This window comes from Acartia tonsa, chromosome 10 (genome assembly GCF_053477335.1).
Source record: "Acartia tonsa isolate MP-2025a chromosome 10, ASM5347733v1, whole genome shotgun sequence".
Lineage (NCBI taxonomy): Eukaryota > Metazoa > Arthropoda > Copepoda > Calanoida > Acartiidae > Acartia > Acartia tonsa.
In genome coordinates, this window is record NC_137269.1 from 33911392 (window position 1) to 33937090 (window position 25699).

Consider the following 25699-nt stretch of genomic DNA (forward strand, 5'->3'; position numbering starts at 1 on the left):
TAACCCTTACAGATCGTGCCCCAATTTTCACCTTAATAGATTGGGGGGGGGGGGGGTTCATATTGACCCCCCCCTCTATCTCGGCTCCTGTTACAGTTAGAGACATACAAATTTTTTCTGGTGGTTCATGTGTATTATTAGAGAAAATTACTTTTTCTAGTCATAGTGGTCAGACCACCCCTTAGCCGCTTTTTAGCGGCCAGCACCTAAATATTAAAACAGCTGTAGAAAGGCCAATTTTGCAGCTAGGATGACCAAATTTTAGGACGAACTTTTAATATTTCATAACAAAAAAAATACTTTTTTCTGATCATTGCCGAACAACGGCAAATAACGGAAACCGCCATTTTCGGCGGTTACGGCGGTAAAACGGTGGTTGGTGACGCCAATTAATATTTCTATCTGTTTATTGTTGCTCAAGGATTTACCAAAAAAATTTATAGGTAATATAGCTGTAATATAAGCCACGATATTCATGATATATGTCTGTAGTAAAAGCTGGACAAAAAACGGTAATAAAGTCGGTCAGGGAGCGGTCAAACGGTCATAACACCACTTTTCTCAGAAGGTCATTGATATCTAAGTATTCACCAAAAAAAATTTAGGTTTTCCTTATACACAAAAGTCATAATGTAGAAATTAAGATTTATTTAAAATTTTTTCTAAATTTGGTGCCACCTAACCAACTTTGACCGGACGCCACGACCGACACAGACCAGATATCCTTATAAGATCAACTCTTGCCGACGTATAATTACAAAACTTAAATGGTCATGAAGTCACAACTCTCTATCTTACCTACAAAAAAAATGACATTGAAATAACTAGAGGGGGGGGGTATATATGATTCACCCCCCCCCCCCCCCCCAATCTTTAAGGGTTAACAAGGACATTAGTAACGCAACATTATTCCTTCTAATGTTAACAAGGACAGTTATATACATATGTAAAACAACAACATTATACTATACTAATTTAAAACAAGGATAAGTATATCCATATGTAGGGCAGCAACATTAAACTATTTAACAAAGTATCCTCATTCCTCTCCCCCTCTGTTTAAAAACTTTCTGAATATAATTGGTTCTTACACAAATAATTTTTTTTTTATTACTCCCTTATCATTTCTATGGCATTGGGGTACCCAAAAATATAGGTACCCTAAAGTTTTTCTGTGTGTGTGTTTTTGTTATGCAGCAAATGCTACAATAATATTTATAATTCAGTACCAAATTTTGCCCTGGATTGTTGGGCTTGTTTTTATAGCTTGTAAGCTCATTTATTTGATTGGATCCACCTGTAAAACTGTAAAAATTGAATTTTGGGACTTTTCTTCTAGGGGCTAGTGGAACAAAAGATCCCCCAAAACACTAAAAATGTAAGTTCTGAGCTTATTTTTAAAGATATCAATCTGATTTTTTTAAAGAAAACTTTTTTAACATAACTTAACTAATTAACCATTACAGATTTCATTTTGGGACTTCCTTTCTAGTGGCACGTGGAGCAAAAGACCCCCTCTAAAACTATAAATATGAGTTCTGAGCTTATTTTTAGTAGCAAAGCTATTCTATAATTAGTAGTGAAGCTACTCTATTATTTGAAATGTCTATCTGTCTCTCCGTCCATCTGTCCATCTGTCAGAGACAGAAAGGGTGAAACATGATTTTTTCAACTCCTATAAAAGATACAGAGCTGAAATTTTTAGGGATAATTATGGTAATAATCTTCATATTTTCACCAAGTTTCATTAAGTTTTACCAATTGTTTGGGGTGCTAGATCGATTCTTACATTTTTATGGACTTTCAAGGACTTCCAAGATTTTTTTTGAAAGGAATGGTAATTTCCATTTCAGGTTGTAAATCTTTTTTATTCCCAAAACTTTTAACCTTGGAACTAAAATTTGTGGGTATAAATAATCCCCATAATAGAAAAATGCTTTTAACTTTAAAAACTTAATTTTTTCATCACAATGTGTATAATAAAGGATGAATTCCGACATTTATTTGGCCCCCTTTTTGACATATCTCTTTAGATCTCTGGTAAATTATGCTTTTGAAAATGAAAACTCATTTTGATGAAATTTTATTTTGTTGATATCTTTTTTGTTAAAAAAGTTAGGATCATGAAAATATCATTAACCTTACAAGACTCAAAAAAATGCTTTCAACTTAAAACTTATTTTAACTTTTTACTTAAAACTTATGTAAGTTACTTTTTCTTAAGTTACTTTTTCAAAATTTAGGCTCTTTCTAAATTTTTTTTCTTGTGTGGAAATGTTAAGAGATCAAGAACATATGCTACTTTTTTTGATACACTAAGTAATATGGTCTGTAAACCCTATAAAATACTTTTTGTGTGTCATGCTGTATTACATAGAAGCTCCACAATGATGTCTTAGTTCCTAAATGCCAAATTTCATTGGGGGTGGGAGTTATCATACCTGTACATCCCTCCCCCCTTAGACATCAGTGCACTTCATTGCTTGTTTTTATATATAATAGCTTTAAATTTTTTTTTGAATAAAAGTCTAATCCCAAATGACAAATACTATATTAGATATTTTACTATTATTTATTTATTCTAAATGTTAATAATAATTCATGAATATTTATTGTAAATATTAAAGAAACATATGTTAGAAAGAGTAGTTTTGTGTATTTCATATCAATATTAAATATATTTTATTTTTAGTAATTTTTTCTCAGGAGTTTACTTCATTGGAGAACAGAGTTGATAAATCAATCAAAATATCATTAGAGTACATTAGAATCACTTCAAAGGCAGATTGTCTCAGTCTGTGGTTAGAGTGGTTTTGCTGGAACTTTATAACACAACTTTAAATCAGAAACAGAAGATTGATTTATGCAGAAAACTAGTGAATTTGATTTAAACTGATTTGTATAAATTTAAAACAAACTTTCATCAGTCATTTTTTAAACATGAAAAGAATATAAAATTTTTGAATGTATTGTAATACTGTATAATATCATGTAGTTTAATATAATTTGACTTATAAAGTTTTTTTTTACATTAATTATAGGTTCAATTTTGCCAATTTTCATCATGAAAGTAGGAAATAAATCACAAAAAATGGCTTGTTTAAGTAAGGATTTTGTAGCAAAAATGGAAGATTTAAGTAAAAATTAATCTCAAAAATGGCTTGTTTAAGTAAGAATTTTGTAACAAAAATGGAATATATAAGTGGGAGATTAATCACAAAAATGGCTTGTTTGAGTAAGAATTTTGTAGCCAAAATGGAAGATATAAGTAGGAATTTAATCACAAAAATGGCTTGTTTAAGTAAGGATTTTGTAACAAAAATGGAAGATATAAGTAGGAAGTTAATCACAAAAATGGCTTATTTAAGTAAGGATTTTGCAACCAAAATGGATGATTTAAGTAAGTAATCAACCCCAAAAATGGCTTATTTAAGTAAGGGTTTTGCAACAAAAATGGATGATTTAAGTAAGCAATCAACCCCAAAAATGTCTTAATTAAGTAAGGATTTTGCAACAAAAATGGATGATTTAAGTAAGTACTCAATCCTAAAAATGGCTTATTTAAGTAAGGGTTTTGTAGCAAAAATGGATGATTTAAGTAAGCAATCAACCCCAAAAATGGCTTATTTTAGTAAGGATTTTGCAACAAAAATGGATGATTTAAGTAAGTAATCAACCCCAAAAATGGCTTAATTAAGTAAGCGTTTTGCAACAAAAATGGATGATTTAAGTAAGTAATCAACCCCAAAAATGGCTTATTTAAGTAAGGATTTTGTAGCAAAAATGGATGATTTAAGTAAGCAATCAACCCCAAAAATGGCTTATTTAAGTAAGGTTTTTGCAACAAAAATGGATGATTTAAGTAAGCAATGAACTCCAAAAATGGCTTATTTAAGTAAGGATTTTCCAACAAAAATGGATGATTTAAGTCAGTAATCAACCCCAAAAATGGCTTATTTAAGTAAGGATTTTGTAGCAAAAATGGAAGATATAAGTAGGACATTAATCACAAAAATGGCTTGTTTAAGTAAGGATTTTGTAGCAATAATGGAAGATATAAATAAGCAATCAACTACAAATATAGCCTAAATGGCTGAGAAGGGATTAAATTTTGAGGAAAAATAATCCGGATTAAAATCTTAATCTGTAAGACATTTACCTCAAAAGCGTCCGATTTTGCTGATTCTTATCAGCCACCCTTATTTTTGGGGTTTTTTAGGGGTTTATAGGGCAATAATAGTTCTTCAAGTAAGCAATTAACCTACGAAAATGGCTCGTTAGTCCGACATGTCCGATTTAAGTAAGCCACTTTTGTTGTAAAGTGCGGACTTTCCCGATGTGAGCACGTCCTACTTAAATCTGACAAAAATGCTTATATAAGCACAAAAAAAGGTAAATTGCTGAGACAGAGATTACTAGGGGTCTTTTGACAGGGAGATACATGATTGGTTAATTCTTTTAATTCCCCTATCCTGAAAATGTATGATAATCTATGCATTTTCTTATCTGTATTATATGATCAAGCTTATTTTTATTTATGAGGACTCCTCAATTTAGCCCAGTTGCCAAATCTGGATAACATTAACAGGGATTATCTACAAAAAAATAAAAAAATAAATATATACTATGTTCAATTCAGCTGTCACATGAATACATAACTTTATATTTTAAATTCAGATATCAATGAAAGAACATTTTAAATTCTTACGTCGATTGTCAATAAAGATTGTATTATCGACGTAGTAAAGACTATTGACTATTATAGAGCAGTATTGCAATGTTACCAAGGATAAAGTCACTGTCTAAAGTACTAGTACTTTATTAATTCACATGTAAATGCATGCACATAAATAACTATCAAATGATATAGTAAAGTTGTAAACTTTGCGTACTAAATATAGTGGATAATATAACAACTACAGGGTCCGCACCTAGGGACTAAAACCTGCAGCTACAAGGTGAACTCCGCAATATCAAGTTCTAAATTCAACTGACTCCCAACACATATTTTGCAAGGTTTTTTTGCAATAACAGCTTTTACTGGCTATCTCTCAGAGCAAGCCATGCACATCCTTTTTGCTTTGTTAGCTGTCTGTTTTGCTTAGTAAGAGTAAAGTCCCTCATAAACCCATACTACAAGATGTTTTTATAATCTGTATATATTTTTGGCTGAAACTATCAATTAACCCTTTATTATAACAATTCTGTTAGATCTATCTAGATCAAAAATTAAGTTCCAGCTGTGTAATTGATAACCTTTAGTATACACACCTTTTGATAGTAAAAAAAACATTTATCCAAGATTGATGTCAGATTATACATATTAGATAATGACAAAATGGAAATCTAATTAGATAGAATTGTCCTATCTATTTAACAATTTGACTGTTTACTTTGTTAATGTTTTGTATTTGAGAAACAAGTAATATTTCAAAGTCTAACTACTCTTTGCTTTTGCTGTGGATTGTGTTCTTTTCTCATGTCATATACTTGAAGGGCTAACGTTATTCATTTATGTTTTGTTTTATCTAGATTATATACATAACATTATTTTTTTACATTTAACGGAATAAAGTATAACATTAAAGACAAACAAAATAGTAGAGAAAAATAAATTATTTCTGTTCAATTCTTGTAAAGTGTAACTTTTTTTATAAATTAGTGTGTCTGTCTGTGTGTCTGTACCGAAGGATCTCGCTAACCGCTGAACCGATCGGGTTCTCCTTAACAGGGTAGCTTCTCATAAGTCCCGGGAAGGTTTATAACTATTTTGGGGGAGGGTACCACCACCCTCCCAAGAGAAATGACAAAAAAATCAAAAAAATTTCAAATTTAGAGGAGACTTCAACGTCAAATAAGGTGGTATCGTACATAAAAAATTAACTTTAACAAACAACAACATTTAAAGTGCCATTATAGGCCTCTAGGGGCGTAGCCGCTAGTAACGGAATAAAGTATAACATTAAAGACAAACAAAATAGTAGAGAAAAATAAATTATTTCTGTTCAATTCTTGTAAAGTGTAACTTTTTTTATAAATTAGGGTTGATTAATAAAAAAATTAACTATGTGTGCTTCTGTATCACTACATTATAATTTTATTAATATTTGGACAATAAAAACATTTTTTAAAAATCCCTTTAACTAATGAAGAAAAAAGGAAAACAATCAGACAAATTCTAACAATATATCCTTTATTAAACACGAAAATGAAATAAAAATTTTCTTCATACTTTTTTTTGTTGGTTCGGTAATGTATTATAACTATACTACGTACATTATTATCAAAACAATTAATTATAAGTAGATAAATTCGTTTTTTTTAAATATTTGGTTTGCAGTGGTCGTATTATCGTACATATTGCTCTTTTGCAAAAGAGTCTCTTCACCCGAACCTCAACTCCTCATATTTGTTTTCTTTTAATTACAAACAATTGTGCACTATCAAAGCAATGGAAATGAAAAGAAAAATCTTTAAAAAGATAAATTTTATAGGTTGTTCCACCTACCAGGCAAATAGCTTAAAACCATCCCATAACAAGTAGGTTTAATCTTTGAGGTACACAGCCTAATCGATATAGCGGTTTGTAATTTTGAAACTGGTTACCATTATGATATAAAAATCTATGTCCATTTTTATAGTATCAAATAAATTAATATTTTTAGGATCAACGCTTCAACTCTTTAACATCTGATAACCAGTGGACCTTAATGGTAAGTATTTTTGTAATTGAAAGCCAATGGCTTAAATGTTCGTCTATCTGGCAGTGTGTCGGTCTGTCACTACACGTTAGAATTGCTTTCTTTGTTCCTTGGAAGTTTTTTAAATATATCATAACCATAATGTATTTAAAAATGGTTACATATTTTATTAAAAGTATTCATGGTTAATTATTGTTGCACTACTTATGCTTAGAATTACAAATATTTATTTTTTATAAATAATATATCTGGAAAGGAAAATGTAACAAAAATATATTAAAGTTTCAATTTTAAACGTTTCCAATATGTTGTCGGTACAGAGAAATATTGGATGCGTTTTTCAAAAACAAATTTTTCAACAATTCAGAAAAAAAGTTTTTGGAAATATTCTATTGTCAGAAAGCAATTACAATTGTTAATAAGATGCTGCCAAATCGCAAATAAATAATATCCATTTCTATAGTGTAATTTTATAACTTATTTGAAAATATTAAGATTCTACCTGCTGCTACTTTGTTAGACGCTTAAAGATCCTATAATGACATAAATTTTGCGGATTTTTTAGATAATTGTTGCGAAATTAAATGTCTGCACATTGTACCTTCAGAAAAGTTGCCCAAAAATTCATATTTTTACCAATTTAAAAAAAATTCTGTATATACAACTAAAAATTTTTCCTTTTACTAAAATCATTAATTTAATGGGCTATTAACTGATTGCTATTGCTCTAAGTTGACTGTTTTATGAGAATAATAGGTGGATATTGAATTGATAAAATATGTGAGTAAATTTTACATAAAGAGGTGAACAACTCAACATATGTGTACAATAACCACGGATAGTCATGGATTTTATCTACAATATCTACGATTAAACTTTTACTTGTCGCACTAAAATAATGCAGGGCTCGGCAGCCGCGTGTTAGCTACCTTTAGGTCTCAGTAAAAATAACCTTTTGCAATTTTAAAAGTCTGAACCTGACCCACATATGGCAATACTAACTTAGACTAAATCAAACATCTTAAAGATAATGCATATCTTATATATCCCTGGAGGGGTGTGGGGGGGTGTATGTTACAGAATCGGAATTTCAGTAAAATAGTAAACGGTGTAGATCCAAAACAACCTTATCTGAAATGTTTTTTTTCTATTTTGCCCGATCTGATACTAGTATAGTGTTTGATTAATAGGCTAAAAACTATCATTAAACTGCACGACTTTTGTCAAAAATTGCTAATATTTTGTAAAATTTAGTTGCACCGTGACATGAGCAAAGATCTTTTCACCAAAAATAATAGGAAATCTATGTTATAATCTTTTGTTATTGGACAAAATAAGCAAAGATTCGAACTCACGACCCTAGAGTAAAGCAGCAGATAGCAAATCTTTTCATACATTGTATGAAGAACTATGAGAGATGTCTGGTACACGGATTAGTTTTATTTATGACATTGATACATTAGAGTTATCTTATACATTACAGTGTAAATAATTGCTAAGGCTAGTAATTAAACCAGATATTTCTTATAGACAGCAAAACCATCGTCAACAAACTTTATTGTTTAGTCCATAATTTTATATGGATTTTGGAATATATATTTTTCCTTTTTTAACTTTTTGGTTACATTTATACCTTTTAAAATATCTTCAGTAATTCCTATATGGTTAAGTAAATTTCTTAGCTATAGCTTATCACAAGATTATTACTTAATAATGACCATTAATGAAATACTAACCTAAATTTGCAAGCATTGTCAAATAATAGAGTATCCATACTTTCAGAATAAAAACAAATTCTTCCATAAGACTCGGTCTAATATTGTTGGTAGGCAGATTTTATCCTTTTCTGTTTTGTTCTCCCCAATAAATTGTTTAGTAATTGATATTGGCTTATGCTAATTTATAATACAAAGCTGTAGATAAAGTTACATGAATTTCACGGATACTAAGGAACAATGGACAATTAGTTAATGTTTCTACCCCTATATAAAACTATATATTGGTGGAAAATTTATAACCCCATTAAATATAAATCTCATCCCTTAACCCTTAAAGCTAATAAGGGACAGACTAAGTTATAAATTTTTTGAGGAAGTATCTTGTACATTCAACCCACCCCTCTTAATAAACAAATCTGAATTACAATTGAATAAATAAAACCATTATTTCAAAATCAACTTAATTTCAGTTAATAGGCAAATTTTATGAAGTGAAATGTGTAAATTTAAGTTTACAAAACATATTTACCTTTCTCGTTGACTTGTACTTTTTCAAGTAAATGAAAGTTTACAAGAAAAAGTAAAAACTTTAAAGACCCTATAAGTTAGTGGCAATGTTCATACATTGTTTAAGCTTTAAAAGTTAAAAATAAACATTTTCCTTTTAAATATGTGGTTTGCTTAAATTTTGTTGTATTGATCTTAAATTAGATTTTTTTTATTTAAAAAATATATTTTGAAATGTTGACGAAAATATTTTTTTTTTGATTGGTTGAAAGGAACATCTACCCATAAGTTTTATGTAGCTGTCCATGTTTAAGTTGCACTTTCTACAATTTTTAACGCTAAGTTAGTGCAACGGAGGAAACCTCTAAATAAAGCAAAGTTTTTTTTTACTTCCTTGGAATATAACTTTTTTTATGAAACTAGGGGCTTTGCTCTCTAATGGCTTTGATCCAATATATTAATAGTATGAACTATTGCCATCTTAGTTTGAAGAAGGGTTAAGTGTTGCTTAACAATAAGTGTTGCTTAACGATAACTGTCAAGGTCTACATAAAAATAAACCTGAAACTAACCTCAAGGCTATTTAAACAATAAGATTTTAATTCGTATCAGGTATATTTATTAAGTTATTAATAGTTTAATTTGGAGAAGTTTTTTTTTTATTTTAACTTAGTTCAACCTTGACAACAAATTATGCTTAAGATTCATAAGGTTATAAAATTTTAACAAAAATTTAGCTTTTCAATACCTGATCATGGCAATCATATTGGATAATTAATCTAATTTAAAATCTCTATTGGATTTGCAACAACGATCATTTAGGAATTTTTGTTTTACACCAGTTTTGATGGATCATTCAGCCTTTAATATTTGCAATACACTTTTCTTAGCAGCTTAGCTACATTACAAGTAGAAATTTTATAACTGTTTAATTAAATTATTTACGTTCTTTTTTGATTTTTAACAATTTAAAAACATATGTACATTTAAGAATGAAGTATAAGATGTACTTTTAAAACCTTTCCTCAATCTGACATAAGACCTTTTCTGGGTAGAGGAGGGGGGGGAGAGTATAAACTGTTGTTGAAATTATTGACAAAATTGTCCTTGTTATTATTTTGCTAAAGTTATGAAAGAAATTTAGTATTTTCATTTTTATGAAATTGTATAACCAATTGCTTTTTTAGAGATTAAATTAAGACAAATAATATAATACATAGGAATTGGTTCTACTGTGCATGCTAAGGGTTAAAACCCTATGAACTTACATTCAAAATAGGTAAAATATAATTTGGCTTATTTCTTATTTCTATTTAGAATTCTTACTTTACAAAAATACAAAAATTTTAGCAGATTATTCAGTTTGCAAAATTACCCTAGAATAAACATTTGGCTGAGGCAAAAGGTGGCTAAGCAAGCAGAAAATGTTGTATACTTTATTCAGGAATACGGGTATAGGTCAATAGTTAAATTAATTTCAATTATGTATTAAATAAGCCTTAGACTTCTTGTGTTTTTAAGAAATATAGGTTATTCATTCACTTTTAAAGAAAAGACTATTTACTCTGTTGGATTATTCCTCTGTTTGATTTGACAAGCTTAGTTTATATAGACGTTGTCATCCTTGTTTACATCATGAAATTTAAAAAAAAGAGTATCTATCCATTCATTCAGTAAAGATCACCTTACTTTATAATTTTATTGAATGCAAGAGAAATGCAACGCAAGGTCATTCTGACCATTTCAAAAATAAAACATCCATTAGGCCAGGTTCCTTTTATAGTTCCATATTAGGCCAGGTTCCTTTTATGGTTCCATAAAAGGACAGGTTCCTTTTATGGTTCCTTATGAGAACAGGTTCCTTTTGTAGTTCTATGTTAGTAATAGTTACATATTAAAACAGGTTCATTTTACAGTTCCATTTTTGGTCAAGTTCCTTCTATTGTTCCACATTAGGACAGGTTCATTTTATAGTTCCATAGTAGGATTCGTTAATTTTTTAGTTCCAAATAAGCCCAATATAATTATTTTAGCGGCTATATACTTAAAGCAACTAAAAAGTGTGTGTGTGTGGTGGGGGGAGGGGGGGTTGAGTCTATTCCGTCACTTCAATTTAGGTTTTTAAATTTTTTTTGGGGGGAGGGAGGCTGGACCTATTATAAGCTTTGCTGTAAAGAATAACCATATCAGTCCAGAGGCTAGCCGTACAAAAAGACGCACAGACAGATAGACTTTCTGTTACTTCAGGGCCACAAAATCATGGATACAAAATTGCCATGGAGAAGATGCATTAATAAAATAAATGTAAATTCACCTTAAGGCTATATGGAATGCACTTAAGTATCCATGGCATGCACCCGAAAAGGTTATTCTGAGTGCTTGCCTTTATAATGTTGCTGATTTATAACTAAAAGATCCATTTATCGATGTCTACTCTTTTGCGGCTGCATTACCCACGAATTGTAGGGATAGAGCCATGTGCATGCCATTGGGTAAAAGTATTAAACACGTAGCATTAAAGTGATACCATGTCTGACAGTAAATATAATTTTTATGCACATCATTTACATCGAATACAATATGAAAATATTTATTAAAAAAACATGAAATAAGTAAAATATTGAACAAGTTCTAAAAGACTTAAACCCCCCCCCCCCCCAAAAAAAAATATATATTATCAGTATACCTAGCAAATGTTTATTCTCTTATCTTTGGTAAATTATTATACAGAAAATATTGTTTTGCTTTAACAGTGTTTAGTCAATGAATATACTTAAGTTCTAGATAAAATTTTTTTCTTTTCCAGTATCCCTTTCCTGCATGACATTGCATTAAGATGAAAAATAGATAGAAGGAGAAAATGTGAGAGAAACTAGGCATTAGGATAACAAGAATATTATATCTATAATAGCAGAGCTACATATTCAAAAGTTAAATAAAGAAGTATATAACCAAAGGTATTAACTTCCAGAGAGAGGGGACATTGGGCTTTTTATTACACCAGTCCCCCCCCCCCCCAAAAAAAAAAGTTTTTTTATTCGTTGGCTAAATAACCTTGGGGATTCTTATTGAATTTTGATTGGTTAGTTTATTTAGTTAAGTGTCCAAACATTTCTACCAATAATTATAATCTACAGAAGGGATAAAATTGTGTATCATCATTAGGGATGTACATCAGGTTATGGGCCATTGTCTTATCCCTTTAGATACCTGATTAATTTCTCTTTTTCTAAATTTCCCGCTTATATGATTTAATCACGTATAGTCAAAATATCATCTTAACATTTGATGCATTTTAATAAATAGAGACATGATTGGTTCATTCTACCAGCAAATTGTAAATTCGAAGATTTAAAGTTGTATCTGTACTGAATGTGTGGAAAGAGATAAGAATTAAATGTGAGTTAATACAGCTCAAACATTTCTTATTATATCCATTTATTTTCCTGACGTGATGAATGATAGACAGATATACCTTATTCATAGAGCAGCTAAGTCACATTTGTAATAACGGACGAATGGACATAAAAAATAGTAGCTTCGCTACTGAAAAATGAGAAAAATGGTTGAAGGAAAAACTGGAAACGAGAAAGAAAGATGTGAATTGAGTATTTGAATAGGAAAACAAGGATGACAACATGAATTAGAGCCGAAACTGATGACTCACTCTAGACACCGTAAAGTTGCTCCAAAAAAATGTCATATGATAAAATAACCAGTGAGAGACCAGTATAAATTTTACCATTAATCAATTACAGTGTATATGGTCTCATTGGTCAAGTTTATTGTATGACGTCATTATTTTGTTGCCACTTTACGCTGTCTTGACTCACCCCTTTATTACGTAGTTATGCTTAACATTAATCTTTTTGTCGACGTAAATGCCAAATAAATACCATATTTAATATGTAATTTTTGGTCACTTTTATTGCATGTTAATACTTGTTTGGCATTTTGACCATTTTATTGACTTTTAAATATATTCTTGGACGGACTGATGAACACATGGACATATAGAGTAGATTTGCAACCGAAAAGTATGCACTGTGTAAGAATTACTTAATTTCCTTTATCCATACAGGTTAATAGTTCTGTGTCAGAACAAGGACAAGTGTCTACAAAAGTAACATGAGGCAACACATTTTAAATAAAAATCAAGGATAATTATGTATATAAGAATCGCAGCATTTGAAGGAAAAAATTATTAATAGAGTGATTAAATAATAGTAAACTAAAACAATCACAAAACCTTGTAAAATGCTAATTAATTTTATATTGTAACATATTGACGGAGGAACGTAAATGTCATAATTATAGAGAAGTCGCGCTACTATCAAGGACATTTAAGTCCATAAATTCGCAGCTACACATTTTAGATGAACCAAAATAATTGTAAAAGCTGATGCATCAAGGTTTTCATAGTTTGTTCATCATAATACCCTTTGAAGGGAAAATAAATTTATAAAATTCATGGGTTTGATTTAAAAAAAAAGGACAGGTTAGATTTTGATATTTGAAGAGGGTTAAACTATTTTACTGCGACTCTTTTTATCTTAACTTCTATTCTGAGTGAAATTGAAAGACTGACAGTTCAGCTTAAACAAGAGAGTTAACAAACTACAGTTCTTAACCATTCATTATTTGATGGCGGGAAATTTTCTTTTACATGGAAACTTTTTTTTGGTTTGTATGTTATGTTTGTTATTTCAAATAATTGGTGGAGATTTTCTTTAGAAATGTACATCTATTCTATATATTGTTTAAAAAAACATAAACCTTAGTTTTATAAGGTTTCTTAATTTTTTATATTCTATCTATCTTTTTATTCTTTGTAGTTTCAATATTTGCTCTATGTATTTTAACCTTTTGTTCATACCATGATTTTTGAATACTTATTTATCTAATATTGTTTTAGTATTTTATATCTTTTATCATGGTTAAGGTGTTAGTATGTCAGTGAATAAAAATATTATATGTAACTTAATATCCATAGAAACACTACCAACATGAAAAAATTAGCATTAGGTTTTCTTCTGGTTGTACTTTAAATAGCTTCCCTTGTAATATTTAAGTTTTTTTTGTCTGATTTAATTTCAATATTTGATGCTCAACTCTGATGCTCTAGATGTATAACAAATTTAGGATTAGTCTATACCCACACGGTCATTGAGTTTAACCCACAAATTTATTCACAAAAATGTAAATGCTCTTAGAATTCAACTTGAAATAGAAAATTATTTTCCCCACTAGTTCTATTTTAGAACAAATGTATTCTACTTTTTATTTAAATTTAATCAAAGGGTTTTAATTTTTTCTAAAATTTTTATATCAAAAATGTAATTTACATGTAACTCTAAGTAACTTGATTTAGATTGTCTTAAAAATATAATTAAAATTTTTATAAGATACTAAAATTATATTTTGGTTTGTTTAATAATAAGCCAGGGGATTGTATCAGGGCTGGGCAGCCGCCTGTAATCTTCAGGGGAATAAACCTTAACCTGTTTAAAAGTAAGTTGGAAGTATAATCCCTCCTATAAAAAAAATCAAAGCATAGCGACGAGTTTAAATTTAAGGCTTTGTTGCAGCTGACCAGCCCTGGATTTTATATCTAAAAAAGGGTTTTTTAAAAACTTTATACCTTTGCAAGGCTGTTGCCAGTTATGACTGGTCTTGGAATAGAAAGCAACAGCGTTTAATCGATCAATACTTCCAAATTTGAGACTAAATTTTCAAGTTAGGTTAGAGTGGCTGCCAACTTTAAATTTATCAGGCAGAGCATTATCAATTTTATTCTACACATTTCTATTCAACTAAAGATTTGAATGGATAATACACTTCAAATATTTGACTTCCTTATACATTTAAACAGCCATTAACCAATCTATTCCAAAGTATTTATGTAGTGCTCAAATATCACAAGAGCTTAGACTTTCAGTGGATTTTTAAATGTAAGGATACCTTAGTAAATGTATTTCTGTAAGAGCTTTTTTGAGTTTTAATAGTTGCATATATGTATATATTTTTTTTTGTAAAGAAGTATGTTTAATGATATTTGTATCAAAATCCTATTTTAGCATTTGGCTTACAAAACATCACTTGTATTATTGAATCTCTTGGAATAAACAACCACAGAATCTTGATTGCTAAAAGATGTCAAGCTCAAGAGCCATCCCTCGTCGTACTAATAACGTTAAAATTGGTGTCATCAGCTACAATTTCAAAACTACAAGGAAAAGGAGGGGCATTTTTATTGTTTATTAAACTGTGCAACTCATTACCATGCTCTGTTAGAACTTCCTAACAAAGGTGGAGCAATCAAAGAGATTTTATTTGAGTTAAATTTAAATCAGAGGCATTATATGAAAGAGTTTTAAGTAACCTACAATTAATGACCTAATTAATGTAGGTTTGAATTTAGCAAAACCTTTGATAATTTTATTTTACTGAATCTTTTCCTTTATTCATAAACTAGCGGCTACGCCCCTAGAGGCCTTTAGGGGCACTTGAGGAGGAGAGAGTCGAAATTAATAATTCAATTTCTTTTTTAGATTTAAAAAAAAATTAAAATAAAAATTTTTTTTTGGGGGGTGCCCCCCCCCTCATTTTTAATTCTAGTTAAAAAAATTAATTTTTTTTTTTTTTCTGGGGGGGATTTTTCATTTTTTTGGGGGTTGGGGGTGTCCCACCCCCCAAGAAAATAGTTATAAACCTTCCCGGGACCTATGAGAAGCTACCCTGTTAAGGAGAACCCGATCGGTTCAGTGGTTAGCGAGATCCTTCGCTACAAACAAATAGACAAACAGACAAACAAACAGACAGACAGACAGACATCGTTCTACTTTGTATTATAGATAGGAGTTTTTATTATAATAGAAGTATTTATTTTGTCGATGAAACAACTTTAGTTAATGCAAATTCGTTAACTTTAATATTGTAAATGTTTGCTTAAAGGTTTGAACACCGCCATAAACCATTACTCTCAATGCTATCATGAAATAAAATCTTTTAAATGGTTTAACATTCAATAAAATAATAGATTTAACCTTAAAAGAAAAGTAAACAAACATTTAAGGTAAAATATAATTATTAATTTTCCACTTATTAAACCATATTAAAATATATTTAACTCTTTTTATTGTATTGAATAACCACCTATACTAAAGACAAATTGTATTTTGAAAGATAAAAACTGACGTCATATGACGATGGACAACCCTACTTATTGTCAAAAGCTATAGAGTTGTTTCACAAGAAAGTAATCGAAAAAAAGAGGAGACGGTAATTAAATATAAGAAAAAGAATTATTTAAGAAAAGGAACAAACCTTATATAGAAATAACATGATGCTTATCTGCCTGTCTGTGATTTTGCACCGCTAACGACTGGAATCATATGACTACTTCTTAACAGAAAAGGTTCGTTAGGTTCCGATAAAGTTTTCAGCTATTATGCAATAAATACTACAACTCTCCTATAGAAATCACTGAGCTCTTAACCCTAAGATGACAAAATTAAGATTAATTTTATTTATACCTATGTTCTATCCCTGTATCCCTGTATAAGTATGAGGGGCTAGGAAGATAAGGTAATGAGGTGTTACTTTAAAAATCAAACTTAAAAGAGTGTATAACTAAAATCTTTGACAAATTTTAAACTCATCAATTTTATATTTTTAGATAAGCTTAAATTTCTGATGTTTTAACTAATCTTAGAAATCGAATATGATTTTCAATAACTTAAAAAATTATTGAACAATTTTGATTTTAAAAAGCCTGAAACAAATTGTGTGGAGCGTAGATATGAAGGATGGATAATATAATGATGTACAACCCAAATTAGAAAATAACCCTTGTTTTAATTAAATTTATTGATGGGAGAGTTTGTACCAACCAATTTTTTGGGGGGAATGGGATTTTTTTCTAGGGACGATTTATCTTGGGAGGTAGGGCTTACGTTCCCCAATAACAGTTATAAACATTTTCTAGACTTATCAAACCTGTAAGAAGAGTCTTATAGGTTCAGCAGAATGCAAGTCCCTTTGCTACAGATGGACACCCTGTTACTTTAATATAAAGATTGTTTGCTGTTTTGTGTGAGTGCGGATAGAAAGTGGTTTCCCCCATCTCCTGGGGAATCTGGTTAACAAACTTTAACCATTATTTCTACTTTCAAACATGACTTTAATTTTAAATAGGAACAAGTAATAAACCCTAGCAGCGTAATTATTCTATACTTTAGTGTGTGCTGTTTGTTTTTCTATAACCAAACCAAGCAGATACATAAGCATAATAATTTTAATTTCTACTCTCAAACATGATGTCAATAGTTCTTTTTATAAGTAAATGTAGCCTCAATATTTTTATTCTTACTATATAACACTTTATTTTTATACTAGCGGTAATATCCTGTAGGCCTCTAGGGGCACTTGAGGTGGGGGGGAAATATACCCTCTTTCTTATTTCTAATTTTAGTTTCAAAAGAAAAAATAAGAGAGTTAATTTTTTCTAAGATGGATTTCTCTTGGATGGATGGTAGTCCTTCCCCAAAATATTTTAAAATCTTTCAAGGACCTATGAGAAGCTAAATTATGAAGGAGATCAATTAAACAGTTATCGAGATCCTTCGATACACACAGACAAATAGACATCCTGTTACTTTTACACATGGCTGATACACTCGTACAAACAATGAATAATATTGTTCTTGTTAAATATTTCCCAACCGTATTCCCCCTGTTGAATGATTATTCTATGGTTTAAAATTGACAATTACGTTCATTAGTAAACTTTATGGAAAAATAACATTTAAAATTAAACAGGAATTATTTCAAATAAAAAACATCTTTGGTCAATTTATCAAATGAAATATTTACTCTTGGCAGTTTTAAAATTTAATCTTTTCTAGCTTTTAAAATGTATTACATAATTAGCATTTTGTCAGTTAACACACTTTTTCCTTTAGACACATATTTTTGTCATCTTTTTAAAGAAAGCTTCAAGACAGGTATCTTTTGCTTATCATATTATTTTGGACCATATCGTCCTTGTTTCATTTTCTCTTTTCCTTACTATCTTAAATATCTTATTGATTTTAAAATTTGTATTTGCCGAGGTCATCTGTTTCAAAGTTTAGTAGGTAAACTTTAGAGACTTGGTGTCCCTTCATTTACGTAATTATTACATTGGCAGAGTACTTATTTTTTGCTGTTTCATAATGTTTAAGATTATGCGTTTATATATAAGAGACTAAGGGCTACCAGTGGCACTTGAGAATGGAGGGAATTCGGTCCATCCCACTTTTGAAAGTAAAAAACATTTTTTTTGGAGGGGTCTATTTTTCTAGGTATGATTTGGGAGGGTGGTGCTACACTCCTACAAAATAGTTATAAACCTTCCAAGGACCTAAGAGACGCTACACTGTAAAGAAGAACCATATCAGTTCAGCAGATAGCGAGATCCTTTGGCACATATACACAGAGAGACAGACACAGATCCTGTAACTTTATGAAAGGACTAGCGGCTACGCCCGTAGAAGCCTCTAGTGGCACTTTAAATGTTTTTTTTGTTGCGTTCAAGTTTCTATGATATGTTGCGTAAGAGTCTCATTATACGATACCTCGCAATGTTACGTAGGAATCTCTATACTTAAAAAACAAATTTCGATTTATTATTATTTCTCTTGGGAGGAAGGTGGAACCTTCCCCAAAAATAGTTATAAACCTTCCCGGGACCTATGAGAAGCTAGCCTGTTAAGGAGAACCCGATCGGTTCAGCGTTTAGCGAGATCCTTTGGTACAAACAAACAAAGACACACAAACATCCTGTTACTTTAGTATAAGGATAAGCAAAGTAGAATTGGAAGTTTTTGTTCTTTTAACATGAAAAACATTTTTGTTTATATATTGATACATTTGCGATAAAGAATACACACCACAGACTACTATAGATTTTATAGATATTTTGTATTAAAGTGTTACAGTAGGAATTAAGTCTAATGTAACTTTATTTAGTAATGTAATATTTACCTACTTTATGGTCAAAGAACCCCTTTATTAAGACTAGACTCAAATTGGGAGTGCACTGAAATTATTTATAAATTGAATCTTTTCTATTATTAGAGTCGGTATGTCAGTACATCCATGCGCAGTGAATAGTTCTTATTGTTAATTTAGGCATATTAGAAATATACTATATATTTCTAGTAGTAGTTGGGTATAGAAAATGCTCAGGCCATAAAGAGGAAAGTTTTTAAGTTGATTTTTTTAGTTAAAAATCTAAATTTGATATACTATGTAATTGCCAAATAAAGAAAATCTTCACTTTAAAAAAGTGACGTATGGACATATGGACTTTTTTAAAAAGATTTTTCTAACTTAAACTATTAACAAATCTACAAAACATTTGTCTTTTAATGTCCCCTTTCTAAAATAAACCCAGCAACAACTAGGCCCCTTAAAAGTTGTGTTAAATACTTTGATTATGTGTTCCAATAGATTTAGAAACTAGTGGGCGAACATAACAACAAAATACATTTAGTTAAATGTGTTACATGGAATTTCATTGTTGCGTGTCATTCTCAAATAAATTATTTTGATCTAACTTTAAATTGTTGTACCCTCGTTTGTTGACTTATAAACTTTGGGAGATTTTATTGATTGGTTAATACAAAATATCAGTGTCCGAACTTTTACACCACCAATTTTAATTTACTTAGTGACGATTTTGTTTATCATAGTTTGGGTTATACATCAACGTATAGTCTATGGTCTCATTGTCAAGTGCTGACCTGCCTACGGTTAGCACTTCAAAGCACTTTAAAGTAACTTATTTAATACCTATATTTGCGACAACTTTTATTTAATGAAATCTTCCAATTTTTAACATGTACAAAATGCCTGGCCCTCTCGGACGGGGTTCGAACTCGCGACATGCGAATAAGGAAAGAAGACTTCTATATTCAAGCTAATCTTCAATCCAATTTTCAATACTTAAAATAAACAAGATAGCAAAAAATATATTACTCACGAAACCTCCCTATTCTTTTTTATCCTTGAAAATTGTATCACGAAACCTCCGTGTTTTTCTTACCAAACCAAATATTTTTCTCACGAAACCTCCCAACTTTTGAATTTCGAGGTTTCGGTCGAAAAGTACATGGACAAAATTTCCCATATAAAAGATTTAAAATTTAGCAATGTTTCGTATAAATTAAGCTCAAACTGACCTAATATTAATTAAAACTATTTAAAACATTATATCTAATGTACATACACATATAATAATCCTAAAAACGATATTCTTTTAACAATTTACATCAAAATTAAGTTTTTGTAAAAAAAACTATACTATTATTATAAATCCATCCCACTTCATATGTTCTTCCTTCCCTATTTCCTCCTTATGTCTCCCCCCACCTCCCAAAATGAAATTCACGAAACCTCCGTGATTTTTTTTTATCTATCTATCTATCTCTCATCGCTAAACTACAAAGGCCATATGATGCTGGTTCAGTAAACCCCTCCTCCCCCCCCCCAAAAAAAAAAAACTATTGTAATTAATTCACACATTTATACTGGCATTCTTGGTATTGTGGTTATCGTACTTGCTTATTAACGGAACCATTGCGTGTTCAAATCTCTGTGATTGATCTATAAATTTTTAACTAAGACTAATTTAAATATTTTTTGTTTAACTTCGATTCAAGTCGGAAGGTTGTCAGTTCAAAACTACCCAAACACTAAATATCATTTTCACTCTCTGATATAATAAGTAATATTTGGTAAAAGTTTACTTATTTACATTGTATTAACAGTCACTTAAAATATCAAAAAGCTATTATTTAAGATTTGTTTTTCGTAAGTCTTGAACTCGCATCCAAGGTAGACAAGGAAACGAACTGAAAAAAAAACATATCAAATCCGGAAATTGAACGCTCGATCATGATAACCAGTCACCCCAACTTTCCCACTGAGCTATGGAAAATACTGAAATTTGGATCAAAATTAGACAATGTATAAAAAAATTTATGTCTTAATTTTTAAAAATTTGACGCGGCAAGAAATTACACATGATGGGGTGTTGATTCAACAATCAACATGTTTAAAAATTATACCTATTTAATGTCGTCTTTGTAAAAATTATTAGATTAATTTAAATTAAAACAAAAGAGTATTTAAATGTCGGCGGAACGTTTTTTAGCTCTTATAACAATATTTTTAACAAAAATTTGGTGTAATTTAATATCGGCGTAATAGTTTTAGCTATTATAATAATTTCAATTTCTATCCCCTTAATATTCAGAGATTAATAGTCGGGGATTGGAAAATGGAAGAAAAAGATTAATAGTAGGGTAAAAGACAATGGAAGAAAAATATTAATATTCAAGGAAAGTTCAAGGAAAGAACAATGGAAGAAAAAGAAGGGTTGATTAATCCCCATTATTAATTTTGTTTTGGGTTGTAAAAAGATGACCAATTTTTGTTTGATATTATTGCGGCTTTTGTGGCATAGGGGTACGTTGTAAGGCTAAGGTCGAGGTTATCCAAGATCGACTCCAGGCGGGGACATTAATTTAAAAATTTTTTTTGTTTAACATAACAGACTGAAAAATATATTTAACATCTTATTATATCCAGTTTTCTATGAATATAAAAATGCACAATCATTTCAGATTAAAGCCAGTGTTATATAATAATAGTTAATAATACGATGCTTTAAATAACTATTATATTACTCTCCCTACCCTCCAAACATACAAACACACAGACAAATATCCTGTTACTTTATAAATTTTTGATTTTTATATCCGTTTAAACGGTCGCTGATGATTGAAAATTACGCAACCTACGAATTTCTTTCTCTCTCTCTCTCTCTCTCTCTCTCTCTCTCTCTCTCTCTCTCTCTCTCTCTCTCTCTCTCTCTCTCTCTCTCTTTCCTCCTATAATATTAAGTATCCCTCAAAGCTTATAGGTCGCCGGTTCAAAACCCCCCAAGTAACTTATCAAGAATTCCAGTTCTATTGCCCGCATGTATAATAAACTATTAAAGCTATCATCCATATAATAAAGTAACAGAATGTTTATTTGTCTGTCTGTTTGTTTGTGACAAAGGATCTCGCTAACCCCTGAACCCATATGGTTCTCCTTTACAGGGTAGCTTATCATAGGTTCTGGGAAGGTTTCTAACTATTTTGGAAGAGGGTAACACCACCCACCCAAGAGAAATCGTTTTGGAAAAAAATTAACCCCCCCCCCCCCTCCACACAACAATATCTTTCTTTCTCTTTCTCTCTCTGTACAGATAAAAATATTTTTTAAATACCCGAATACAATTACTATAAAGTATTCTTTAAAATATTTAGGGCCATGGAAGTCGGTTCGAGGCTTGGCGATAATTTTTTTTTTAATTACCTTTTTAAATATATTAAGGGACTTCAAAAATTAGTTTTATTTTATTAATTACTGATATTGTTTACAATGTCATAAAAAGAAATATTCTTTAGAATATTTAGGGCCAAGGAAGTCGGTTCGAGGCTTGGCAACATTTTTTTTTAAATTGCTTTTTTAAAGATTTTAAGTGACTTTTCAAAATAAGTTTTAGTTTTATTTTATTTATTTAATAAAAAATTAAATTTTTTTTAAAGGAAATAAAATATGTTTATTCTAACAACAATAATTGAACCACTGATCTTCGTATCCCATTCTGTCATATCATACCACTACGCTATGAAAGAATAGCTATAAGATGCAATACCAATAATGTATTATAAGAGAAGGAAACAATAATTTTCACTAATTTATCTAAACCTGGATGGTACATCCAGGCATTTCTAGTTAATCCATATCAGACAACATACAGACTATCAAACATCCAACAACTTTAACATTATTAGTTTTATAGGGCAAATATTTTGTCACTTTGCTGCGGCACTAATTTTGGCTAGGTGTGTGTTTTAAGGTTGCACTTATTTGTAAACACTCTAGACTTATCAAATCGTAAAGTTGAAGTTAGAGCCAATTCTTAAGACAGCTTATAGAATATCATTGTAGCTGATACCAAAGTGATTTTTTAAACCCTACCTTCAACTTAATTCAACTTTCTACAAAAGCGTTTTTTTAAACCCTACTTTTAACTTAATTCAACTTTCTACCAAAGTGTTTTTTAAACCCTACCTTTAACTTATTTGGTTATTAGACCAGTGTGTGTGTGGAGTGCAACCTAACTAAGAAACTATTCCTAAGTAAATTAACAAGAGATATATGGAAATATAATTTTACCACTTGGAATAATTTGCACCAAGATTTAGTTTTGGGGTTAAGGGGTGCAACTACTCAATTATTTTGTCATTAGAATTGTTTCTCCACTTTTAATAATTGGTTGTTCTCATACCTAGAAATAGGAACATTTTTGGATTTGTAAGGTTGGGAAGAGGGGGAGTCAAAATTCGAGGTGCAAAAAAGTTTCAGAAATTTCATGAAAGAAACAATATAGAAAAGGTGGGTGAGATAATAGTTATTTCTCGCATCGTATTATAAACGGCTTTCCGCGGATATGGAATGTACAATCTTATGATTGTACATTTTTATATTTGTAGAAAGCTGGATATAATACGATGTTAGACATAGTTTTTTTGTATGGATAAGAACCGGTTCCTATCCACCGGATTCGAATGAATACGAGAAAACAAATTCATTAATATGTAGCTTTAACTTCTCAAAATAAAAGAGGTAGTGATGCTTTCCATTGAAGATTCTTTCGAGCACTAAGTCCAAGTCCTTATGTTTATATAAATTTTGAATAAAGCAATTGGAGTACATATAATAGCGTAAGGTTCTAACCTTAACCCTGCGGGGTTACCAAGTATCCAATATCACCTAACCAATTTTACAAATAAAAATTTACAATTACATACTTTAAATTACGGGGGAGGGGGGAGAGGGGTAGAAATCAACTAAGCGATTTAAGGGAACCGTCAAGATAGCTTGCTTATTTCTTTTAAAAGTTTGTATCACAAAGTTTTATTGAGAATAATGATAAATTACAATTTTCAATCATAATTACTCAAAACTTTTAAATTTTAAACAAAACTCAAATTACTTGAAAATTTTATAGATATTATCATATTTATTCTATAAACTCAGAAAATTTTGTCCATAAATAACGTAGAAACCTTTAACAAATAATATTGTATTTTATTTTTAAAAAAAGATAAATGTAAAGTATATTAGATTTTCCTTTTGTCGAAATATCCTTTTTTCCTAGAAGTTCTAAATTTACATTGATAATTTTCCTGTATTGTCGCGAGCCTGAAAAAGCAGCATTAGGTACAATCCTAACGACTACAATATAATATGCCATGATGTGGTCCAGTAAAAACTGGACACCTCCCAGATGTCAAGCCAACACGCTACAAATCACAATAAACACTTTTTTATTTCAGATAAAATCTGTACGGGCAGAGGATGCTGGTAACTACGAATGTCAAGTTTCAACGGAGAAGAAATTATCTAGAAGTATCGAACTTATTGTAGTAGTTCCTAAGGTAATAATAATCAGAGATATATCAATAGCAGAGTAATAATAATGGAACTTATTGTAGTAGTTCCTGAGGTAATAATAAACAGAGATAGATCAATAGCAGAGTATTAATAATAGAACTTATTGTAGTAGTTCCTAAGGTAATAATAACCAGATATAGATCAATAGCAGAGTAATAATAATGGAAATTATTGTAGTAGTTCCTAAGGTAATAATAAACATGGATAGATCTATAGCAGAGTAATAATAATGGAACTTATTGTAGTAGTTCTTAAGGTAATAATAACAAGAGATATAGATCAATAGCAGAGTAATAATAATGGCACTTATTGTTGTAGTTCCTAAGATAATACTAATCAGAGATAGATCAATAGCAGAGTGATAATAATGGACCTTATTGTAGTAGTTCCTAAGGTAATAATAAACAGGGATAGATCATTAGCAGAGTAATAATAGAACTTATTGCAGTAGTTCCTGAGGTAATAATAACCAGAGATAGATCAATAGCAGAGTAATAATAATGGAATGTAGTAGTTTCTAAGGTAATAATAAACAGGGATAGATCATTAGCAGAGTAATAACAATGGAACTTATTGTTAGTAATTCCTAAGGTAATAATAAATAGAGATAGAACAATAGCAAAGTAATAATAATGAAACTTATTGTAGTAGTTCCTAAGGTAATAATAACTAGAGATAGATTAATAGCAAAGTAATAATAATGGAACTTATTGTAGTAATTCCTAAGGTAATAATAACCAGAGATAGATCAAAAGCAGAGAAATAATAATGGAACTTATTGTAGTAGTTCCTGAGGTAATAATAACCAGAGATATATCAATAGCAGATCAAGTAATAGTACTCTTTGTAGGAGGAGGTAGGACTCTGTAAAACAGCCTAAAAATTTTCTTTAGGCTTAAGTTTTAAAAATGAAACAGTTTAAATCACCCTGGAACGTTGTTAAACTTTCTAAAAAAAAGGATAATATTTTAAAATAATCTTATTTTTATTTTACATCTGAAAATCTTCTCTATTCATACAAACAAATAACAAAACAAGAATAAAAACGTCGATAAGTAGGACAGCAACGTACAACCAATGTAAACGTAATCGCAGTAGAATAAGAACTATTGATAGACATGAAGTAAATGAAATAATATAAATAAATGAATGAATGATAATTATTTATGATGTTAAATTTCGTATTATTTATCTTTTTCATCGCGTATTTTTCCA

General features: G+C 30.0%; 1 protein-coding gene across 1 annotated transcript in view; it reads left to right on the forward strand.

Moving 5' to 3' along the window:
* Nucleotides 1-25699, forward strand: part of LOC145330885 (lachesin-like) — a 109650-nt gene that overhangs the window by 65639 nt on the left and 18312 nt on the right. Inside the window, exons 4-5 of the mRNA XM_080175555.1 lie at nt 6666-6713; nt 24367-24468. Of these exons, the coding sequence (XP_080031681.1) occupies nt 6666-6713; nt 24367-24468 (150 nt within the window). The remainder of the gene's footprint in view (nt 1-6665; nt 6714-24366; nt 24469-25699) is intronic.